Source organism: Etheostoma cragini, chromosome 20 (assembly GCF_013103735.1).
Source record: "Etheostoma cragini isolate CJK2018 chromosome 20, CSU_Ecrag_1.0, whole genome shotgun sequence".
Classification (NCBI taxonomy): Eukaryota; Metazoa; Chordata; class Actinopteri; order Perciformes; family Percidae; genus Etheostoma; species Etheostoma cragini.
This window is the reverse complement of record NC_048426.1, coordinates 22,494,880-22,505,569: the sequence shown is the minus strand read 5'-3', so window position 1 is coordinate 22,505,569 and position 10,690 is coordinate 22,494,880. Positions and strand designations below refer to the sequence as shown.

General features: G+C 40.7%; 1 protein-coding gene across 1 annotated transcript; it reads left to right on the top strand.

Annotated features, from left to right (window-relative positions):
- Window positions 1–1,858: 1,858 nt before the first annotated feature.
- LOC117935471 (HHIP-like protein 1) lies at window positions 1,859–10,370 on the top strand. Its single transcript, XM_034857671.1, is given in 10 exon segments — window positions 1,859–2,292; window positions 4,345–4,441; window positions 4,444–4,990; window positions 5,082–5,225; window positions 5,450–5,778; window positions 6,184–6,310; window positions 6,843–6,988; window positions 7,081–7,162; window positions 8,312–8,394; window positions 9,292–10,370. Coding segments are annotated over 10 exon segments (2,412 nt in total). The 5' UTR covers window positions 1,859–1,998; the 3' UTR covers window positions 9,855–10,370.
- The last annotated feature ends 320 nt before the right edge of the window (window positions 10,371–10,690 follow it).

Sequence of the window (10,690 nt, the reverse complement as noted above, 5' to 3'; positions counted from 1 at the left end):
ATGTTCAACTATCTAGGAAAAAAACCTTCGAAAAATTGGGACAAAAATGTCAAAAGAAGACACATGTCGAAAAAAGTGATACAAACTTTGGAGGAAAAAAAGCGCCAAAGACGACAAAAAGGTTACTTAAACATGACAAAAATGAAAAAGCAACACTAATTAAATAATTTTCCGAACAAACGTTGAATAAAAAATAAATAAAAACTTCAGAAAAAGCCCATTTTGTTCCCCCTGTGAAGTGCACCTACGATTGGGGCCTGTGTCCCTCTTGCTTCTGTATGGTGCACAAAGGATTATGGGCCAGAAAGGCACCAAGGCTTTCCTACTGCAATTTCAATCAGGAGAGACTTGTTTGCAGACATGCAAAGGTTTATTGTACACAAGCATAATAAAAGTCACAGTCTTTGGAGCTTTAGACTCCATTTATATATAATCATTTTTAAAAGGGGTCAAGACACCAAGACAATCCTCCCTGGTGGAGTCTAGACACAAGTAGTGTCCAGGTCCAAAAATCTGGCAATTAAGAAATGTCTAAAAAGAATAGCTAGGTCAGAGATTATCGGATAATGAAATTACTGATTTTTCATTTACTTTTATGTTTTCATGGCCCTGTATCATTCTATTCTCAATATATTCTCCTTAGGGGTTGTGCCCCCCTACAGGTCTGATCCTAGACTCTCCCCCGGGTCACACTCTGCTGGGCAGCAGGAGTGTTTAGTAATAATTTGTTGCAGTAGATAACAGTGTAAGTCAAGAAACTACAAGAACAATTCATAGGACCATAATGCACTGCATGGTCTAATGAAATTCATAAGACTCTCAATGAAACCAATTAATGTCACATGATACTGGGATTACAAGAGTGGTTTGTTTGGTTTTGGTGGGGATAGTGTAGAACTATAATGGTAATAACATTAATATTTTCACTATGGTGACTCTTGTTATCCAAGAGTCAAATGCTTAACCCTTGTGTTGTCCTCGGGTCAAATTAACCCTTTTCAGAATGTTTTGTATCTGAAATATGGATTTCTTTGCATCAAATTGCCCAAAAATAACATGGATGATTCCATACAACATCTTCTGGTAAATTCATTTATTACTACTAGGCCTACTAAAATTAATGATTACCTTCAATGAATTTTTTTTTTGAATGGTTTCTAAACAGTATCGGGACTAATCTTTGACCCATCTGTGATCCACTCAACACCCTCTGATCTTAACTATTAGTCAAAATTATTCATGATTTCTGCCTTTTTTAACTAAAAACGTATGAATAATTTGATACAAATGAGGTTTGTTGACCGTGAATTCCAAGAGTAAATGTAAAACATATTATTAAACCAGGTAACGTTTAAAAAAAAGCACCAACACCTTGGAAAAAACTGACAAATAAATCAGAAAAAATGACAAAAATATCAGAAAAGCACAACAACAAATTAAATTTTTACCTGGAAGGGCAAGTTCATGGTTAAGGGGAAGATAAGAGAAGGGTTAAGCATTGGTGAGGTCGCCCTCTACTGGGCAGCAAGGGTTGACATGCATGACTAGTTAATAATTGCACAAGAGAACAGTAAAAACTACAATAACGGAGGAACCCATAGTCCCATAATGCACTGCGTGCTCTAATTGAACTTCAGAAGACTGGACGTTAGAGAGAATCTTTAACAGGACAATGAAAACAAAAACCTGTTATATGACAGGCCTGCTGGGGTTATACAAGTGATTAATATCATTATGGAGATTATTGTGAGTAGGCCTATTTACACACACAGCAGACTGACTGTCCCTGTGTTCTGGAGCTGGTCATCAGGCCCCCCTTCTGTGTGCAGGACAGCAGCTGTGATGTCCCGGGACAGCAGCCTGACGACAGACGGCCCCGGTCGGGTTGACCACGTCAGAGGGCAACACAACCCGACTGATCGGACTCCGAGTCAAAGTGCACACAGGAAGTCGCTTCTGGTCCAACTTTCTCTTCGATGATCTCCAACGCCCGCCACCATGCAGCGGTGTTATGGCAAAGTCCCGGCTCGGTTCTGGGTCTCGCCGATCGGCATTTCGTGTGTTTTGGCGTTGTGTGTCGCACCTGTAACGCTACACCCGCAGTGTTTGGACTTCAAGCCGCCCTTCCGACCGCAGAGGGAGATAGAGTTCTGCGTAATGTACAAGGAGTTCGGCTGCTGTGATTATCAGAAAGACCAGGACCTGATGAGAAAGTATTACCAGATTATGGATAACTTTGATTATTATGGATACGCCAACTGTGCTGGTTTCGTGCTGGAGCTGCTCTGCCAGGTAGGCATGCATGGACAAAGGTCGCTTGGCACCGTCCGTCTCCATCATGCGCCAGACTAACAGCAAAAACACGGACTCACAGATAAGCAGTAGAACGTGTGAAAACACATAACCCTAACCCAGTGGAACAGGATGATATGATTTTAACCCTCATGTTGTCCTCGGGCCTAACTCGAAGTTTTTATATCAGAAATAGGTTGGCCTATGTGTTTTTTTCAACCAAATCTACCCTAAATGACACACTAAAATAAAAATTGGTCATCACTTTCATAGTCTAGCCGTGTCCAAATCTGGGATAATACATAAACATGTTTCTTTGAGCTTAACTATTAGTCAAAATAGAAAATAAAAAATAGGCATGATTTCATGTAAATGAGGTGCAGTGGCTATAATTTCTGAAGAAGCATAAAACGAGTAATAAGTTGTCTGAGAAGCTGGAAGACAGACCTGGAGGAGACTTTACAGGCTACGTTATGCTTTATTAACAGACAAACCAAACCAGGTCAATTTTGGACAATGGGAAGACAATACAAGGGTTAAACTAAATGGGTACAATATTAATGCTTCCTCTTTTTATTAAGTTCAGGTAAAAAAGGAAGGTAAGTGCCTGATTTTGCCCCCACCTCCTACCAGTCATGGACAGTAGATGAGACATGTAGAGAGAGTGAAGGGTTAAAAGCTTTTAGATTTCTACAGTGGTGATTGGGCAACTGAAGCTACAGTTATCCAATAATAGCCTATTACATATTCACTGTGTATGATCTCATAACACACTCTCAGAAAATAAAGTACATCATTGTACCTCTAGGGGTACATTGGCTTGTTAAGGGTACAGCGGCTGTACTTATCTGGACCATGTTGTACATTGCACATGTAATGACATGTTGTACCATTATTTAACAGTACAAAAATGAAAAACTTAAAAAAAAAAAGGTATATAATTGGCTTTGAACGGGTACAATAGTAGGTTTTAACAGAATGTATTAAATCCTTTTCATTTATTATAACTATTATAGTAAGTGGCATTTGCCTGGAAAATCATTCACTGTTAGACTTTGCTGTAATTTCTACAGTTACCACGAAATGCCCAGGAAAATACCATAATTTTCTTTTTCGGTTCATCACGGTAATAAACATTGCATTTTGGGTATTAACTTTTCATTTACATTTCATTTACAGTGAGTTACTGTATATTTTGAATTTGCAACATGTTTTCAGCATCGATCAAGTGATCTTTAGGAGCCAAAATAGTGATCAAAATACGAAAAATTACTAAGACCTATCAGGTGGACAGAAACTCTGTATTTGCTGAACATGTAAATGGACAAAGTTCCCAATATCACCTGATACGGTTAGAATATGTTAGTGTTTCTATATTGTGTGTTTGCACTGGTAAATACACTACCTTAAAGTTGACCAAAAGCCAGTTATTGCGGTTTAAAAGGACATCTCTATATACTACTTATCATACTGGAGCCCGACCAATACCGATACAAATATTTGGTTATTTAAAAATCAAATCAAATCAAAAGAAACAGAGTTCCCTAACATTAGTTATTTGTAGTTATTTATGAGTTCTTACTACAATAATATATTAATTTGTCTTAGTGTCACAACAGAACAGAGGAAAATCAAAATACAGTATATTAAAGTTCTGATTAATAAAATGTATAAAAAAAAAACTTAAGGTATGAAATTTAAAGTCCTTTGAACAAAAACACATCATCAAAAAAAAGATCAGTGTTGCCAACGGGGACGTTGTAGAGCGTCCTCTGGTGGACAGACTATGCAACGCCAATGCTCATAACATGGTTGACGGTCCGTTTTTATTTTTTAAATATTAATTTATCAGAATCATTTGTTTGTCATTATGAATTATATTAATATTATTAATTTTTTCTTTTAAATCGGCCATTGTTAATGCCGATACCAATAGATCGGGAAATGCCTGATATCGGCCAATAATATCAGCCCGCTGATATATCGGTCTGGCTATACAAACTCATCATGTCTTCCTGTTTATTGTCTCTGGTCTCTTCTTCATCTGCCCAGGAATGCTCTCCATATGCAGCCCACCTCTTTGATGCCGAGGTCCCGAGCACCCCGATCAGGACCATCCCCGGCCTCTGTCCGGACTACTGCTCCAAGTTTGGAGGAAGTGCAGCTCTACCATCCCTTACCTGTCCGACGACCCACACATAGCCAAAGTCAAACTAGACCAGACACGTGTCTGCCAGTACCTGGAACTAGACGACGTTGACTACTGCTACCCACACCTTCTCAGCAACGAGAAGCTCACAAAGAATCTGGGCCGGGTTCAGTCGGACTCGGACGGCTGTCTGCAGCTGTGCCTGGAAGAAGTTGCGAATGGGCTGCGGAACCCGCTGGCAATGGTGCACGCCAACGATGGGACACATCGGTTCTTTGTGGCAGAACAGGTGGGCTTGGTTTGGACCTATCTTCCTGACCGGTCCAAACTGGAGAGACCCTTTTTGAACATTACCAAGGCGGTGTTAACGTCGTCATGGGAAGGTGATGAGAGAGGCTTTTTGGGACTCACCTTTCACCCCAAGTACAAGTACAATGGGAAGCTGTATGTGTATTACTCAGTGGAGGTGGGTTTTGATGAGAGGATCAGGATCAGTGAGTTCCATGTGTCAGCCAATGACATGAATGTGGTGGATCATGCCTCTGAGCGGTACGTACGGACCGATCCAGGTTAGATAACAGAAACACACCTATACCTGTTCTTTTTTTTGTCTTATTTGTCATGTCCGCGTTCCTTCCAGGGTTATTCTGGAGATCGATGAACCAGCATCCAACCACAATGGAGGGCAGATTCTTTTTGCAGATGATGGCTACTTGTACATTTTCACAGGGGACGGTGGAATGGCAGGAGATCCATTCGGGAAATATGGGAATGCTCAGAACAAGTAAGACGTCCACAAAGGTTCCTAAAACTAGACACCCTCAAACAATCTAAGAAGTAAGAAATAATGTACCCAATTTTAGAAAATGTAGCAAAGAACCATAAATAGAGCTACTGGTAGATCCACGTTTTAGTTATAATACTGTATGTAAAGTTAGTTGGCATTTATGAAGAGTAATTGCATGTTTCTGTGCATTTGAGATAAAACATGACTTTCTCCTACTTTAGGTCTGCTCTGTTGGGTAAAGTGCTCCGCATTGATGTGAATGACAATGAGAGAGGCCCGTTGTACAGAATTCCTCCAGATAACCCCTTCATACACGAGCAGGGGGCACGACCGGAGGTATACGCTTACGGTGTCCGCAATATGTGGAGGTGTTCTGTGGACCGGGGCGACCCGTGGACCAAAGAGGGCAAAGGACGTATCTTCTGCGGGGATGTGGGCCAGAACAAGTTTGAAGAGATCGACATCATCGAGAAAGGTCGAAACTACGGCTGGAGAGCCAAAGAGGGCTTCTCCTGCTACGATAAGAAGCTGTGTGCCAACAGCTCGCTAGGTAGGCATGCTCTGGTCCGCCAAATGGTAAAATAGAAACATTTATTGTTACCCTCCTTCGACTCCAGACGGTAGTCTCCAGTGATGCTGTGCACACACAGTAGACATTTAAGTTTATCAATGAGCATCACATACAACATGACTCACTTCCCTTACTATACATATTTTAAAGCATCACATCAATTCTAATGCGTCTTGTTAGAACTACATTGTACTCTCTAGTGTATACCACTGCCACTGATTGCTATACTAGTTTCAAAATATATTTGCAAAAAATACTTGCAATCTTGAATACTCATATTCCATTTTTATTTTTAATCATAAAAGCATGTTTTATTATATAAACAAGTGGCTTCATTGTAAAGAAATCCTGTAATCATCATGTGTTTTTTCTTTTTTTTTCCAGATGATGTCCTCCCTATTTATGCGTACCCTCACAAGATGGGCAAGTCAGTGACCGGCGGCTATGTTTACCGAGGCTGTGAATACCCCAACATGAACGGCATGTACATATTTGGAGACTTCATGAGTGGGTAAGGGTTAATATGGTAAAAAGCAAATTCTCTTTGCAAATTAACACCAAAACATAGAATGCATGATACAATACGAAGCATAAAACTGACTGAATATTAATAAAAAGTAAAATAAAAATATTTGATAAATCCATCAAAAGGTCGCCAGTATCTTCTACTCTGTTCTTTCTATTTCTCTCAGTAGTGGAGGTCAAAATACTAGTATTAGTAATACTAAGTATTTTTCCATGTTTCCCCCATCAAAACTCTTTTTGGGTAATGCTTTTATCTGAATCAAGAGTCAAAGTACAGAGAGTGATTACAGAGATTTTAATACCCCCTGAAGAAAATGAAATTTGTATTAATATTGGGCTAAATAAATAAAATGTACTTAACTTGACTTGACACGCTTTGTAACAAGTTTATGCATCTTCTCTAAGGCTTTTTAAAAGCACTTTGGTAAATTTAGGAATACATAAACAAAAGGGGATTAAAAGTAATTCACACACAACGTTCCATCATGAAGTAAGATTGTAGATTTGATCTTTTCCAGGCGTTTGATGAGTCTGCGGGAGGACAGAAGCACAGGGAACTGGAATTACAATGACATCTGTATGGGGATGGGCCTGACCTGTGCCTTCCCTGGACTCATCAACAACTACCACCAGTACATCATCTCCTTTGCAGAGGATGAAGCTGGTAATACATGAATTTGTTAATACAGTCATTTGCAAATATGTTTCCATGTGTAATTTCCTCTTGATGAAATGTTTTGTTTTTCTTTCCACCAGGCGAGCTGTACTTCATGTCGACTGGAATACCGAGCGCTACGTCACCTTCAGGAGTCCTTTATAAAGTGGTGGACCCTTCGAGGTGAGTATTAGGGACACTGTCTACTCACTGGTGGGCTGCGGCTAGATTCCTGTGCTCTGCAGGCACAGTAGAACATGTGTAAAGGTATAGTTTCATGCCCACAGACACACAGGGGCGCGGCACAAAATTCTGGGCCCTGTATAAAAGCCATTCTTTATGGGCCCTCCCCGCATCCACAGCTGTTCATTCTAGCATCTTTTTGGGCCCTCCTCACTTGAAGGCCCTGGGTACTCAGTCCCCCCACGCCCACGCCCCTGGATACACATGTCCACAAACATAAAATAGTCCAGTCCGATCCTGCTAACATAGACCAGGCACAAGACTGCTGGGGGTGATATGTTTTATTTATTTTTTGTTTTGTTATAACTGCTTACACTTTTCTGTTCCCTGTATCTCTCTTTTAGTGTATGTAAAGCGACCTTGAGTGTTCAGAAAGGCGCTGTTAAATGAAATGTATTGTTATTATTATTATTATATGGAATAATCCAAGTTGCTGCAGAAAAAGGGTTTCATACAGGAACATAATCATTGCTTTGCTTCTTTCTTACCTAATTATTACACAATGAAAAGATGTGCATTTTGCCGTGTACAGTTCCTGCTCCCTGTGTGGAGAGTATGTACAGTTCTGTTTCCGTTTCTTGGAAAAGGAATATGTAAGACACACATCTGTTTATGATTACTAACCAAGGCATGTCGTTTTTCTCTGTGAGCCTGAGGGATGTGCAGTATCGTGATCATTCTTGGCCTGGGTGGAAGCTTAGATCTGTGTTTTCTCAGTGCTGGTGGGATAACTTTTGCTGAATGTGGCGGTTATACTGCCTGTCTCTATTTGGGTAAAGAGGGGAAGTGAAGCAGTGTTGGCAGTAGTGTGAAAGGCCTGTCATCCTAAATCTCCCTTCTCTGACATTGCCTCAGACAGCTCTTGGCGCACTCTGCATTTCTCTCAGCAGTGGATGGTCGTGTCACCTAATTTGTTTCCCAGCCATTCAGTTTACTTAACTGTTCCTCGCCACTGGTGTGACTTGAGCTGGAAGTTAAATACAAAATGATCCACAAACAAATATGTTGTAAGTGTCCACCTGCTTGGGTTCTGGCTTCCCTTATGTGCAACTATATTTTATTTGGATTTGTTATTCCTTGTTTTTTCAGACGTGCTCCACCGAGACAATGCCACTACGACCCTCTTCCTGTCAGAGTGAAAAGTAACCTCATCAAGTTTGTTCCCCAGGAAAGTGAGTCCACTTCCAAACACACTGACCATACTGACATTGGGCATCAAGAACAGGTTCCGACCTGGAATTGTTTCAAAAATGACCAATTCCAATTTTTATTGTGGATTTGGGCGTATTTTATTTTCATATGGAATGCTAATATTATATATTTTGGTAACCAAGGGAATCTATTAGACATATAGTCATAGGAAACTTTAAACCGCCTCAAACGTCACCCTGATGCTGTCAAGGCAGCCAAAAAAATATACATATTAGTCTTTAACATTTATCCTTCAATGTAATACAAAACAAAAACTAGTAAAGAAATATATTAATAACTTAGAAGCTATAACTAAACTATAATGGTTAGTTAGTCTTCACTTTCGGGACCCTCTCGAATCCCTCGGGTCCCCACTCCGCCGGTAGTCATATCCGGAATAATTCTCTGAATTTAGACAGGAAAACATGTTTATTACAGGAAATAAGGTGGGGCCATTGATTTTACGTAGAAATTATTTTACTTTTTCTTCTTGTAAAAATTTGAAATGGGTCAATTTGACCCAAATACAATGCAAGGGTTAAAGTGACAAAAATGATACCTTGAGTAAATTCAAGTGAACATGGGCTACACATACACTTTCTTACTGCATATTATAAAACTTTACTCCGCCGTCTCTAGTAGAAATGTCCCCCCCCCCCCTCGAATGAACTATATATATATATATATATATAAAAGCTTGTGACCCGTTTCAACTCCACCCCTCAAAGAACCAGAATGGAGGATCGATAAGAACCAGAATCGAAAGAAGGAATCGGACTTGGAATCACTATTGTTAAAATCAACACAAAGCCCAACCCTACTACTGACTAAATGTGTGACTTAATCTGTTTTTGTGTTTCTTTGTAATTCTCCATCAGCGTTAATCGGTGTTGATCCACCCAACAAAATCCAGCCTGAGCCACAACCCACAGAGTCCTACGACTGGCTCCAGGAGCTCATTGACCGTCTAGGAGGACCAGACCTGACCACTGCTCTGCCAACCACAACCACCACCAAATCCACCAGAGATTTGAGGCGGAAAGGCAGACGCAGGAAGGGCAAATCCAGAACGGAGAGCATGCCCGAGCTCCAGAACGGAGTGGTGAGGCTGGTTGGGGATGAACAAGGCCGCAGCGACCGTGGACGGGTAGAGATCTACGTTAACGGGGAGTGGGGCACCGTGTGTGACGACCTTTGGACCACCAAGAATGCTGCAGTGGTTTGCCAGCAGCTGGGCTTCAGCTACGCTTTAAAGGCAGCCAGGAACTCTGAGTTTGGGGAGGGGAAGGCTCTGCAGATTCTCCTGGATGATGTTCAGTGCGAAGGGACCGAGTCCAGCCTGCTGGACTGCAAACACGCCGGCGTGGGGACACATAACTGTGCCCATTATGAAGACGCCGGGGTGATCTGTGGCAACTCGGACTCTGTCCTAGAAGTCTGAATGTTGGACTATTATAAAATTTAAGCTAATTATCAATAAACTAACCTGTTCCACCCTGAATTTAACGGTCAATCTACTCATGAAGGAGCAGACCAAACATAGAGCACATGACTTTATGTCTTGATAGTTCCGGCAGACACAATTGATGGAAGAAATTTGCTCTAAATTTTTGTAATTTTGTTGTCAGCCCATCACAATAAAAAGTCTTAATCTTGTAGGACAGTGGTTCCCAAAGTGCGATCTGGAGACCCCCAGGGGGTCCTTAAGGGGTTTCGAGGGGGTCCTGAACAAAAGGAGGAATATTTTATTTTCACACTAGTTCCATCCATAATTAACAAGTCACAATAACTGCATCGTTCCTAAGACGCAGATCTTTCCATTGATTTTGAGTGGGGGTAGTGTATTTGTTTGTGCATCCGAAATTCCATACTAAAATGCTATTTAGTAGGTTGAAACCGTATGTGAGATGTTTTTAGTACGTCCGAAACCTTAGTATGAAACCAATAGAACGTGAATTGCATAGTATTTCTGGTATACAGTATATCCCACAGTGCAATGGGGTAGTAATGACAACGTTTATAAAAGACAAATGGACAGAAACCAAGAAGCTCTGTAACGTCAACATCACTCTTATTTACATTTCTACATATTTAAACGATTATTGGTATAGTCATTCCCCTCTTTCAGTAATTTAAGTATTATCTGGCAATGCCGGAAGGGGTTACCATGGTTACATGTCTTCAACGGCAAGGATGCTCTCAGGAAGTTACGTGGAAAATTACAGCTTAGTGCGTCTTAACAGATACACACTACTGTTTATTTACACAAAATGATGT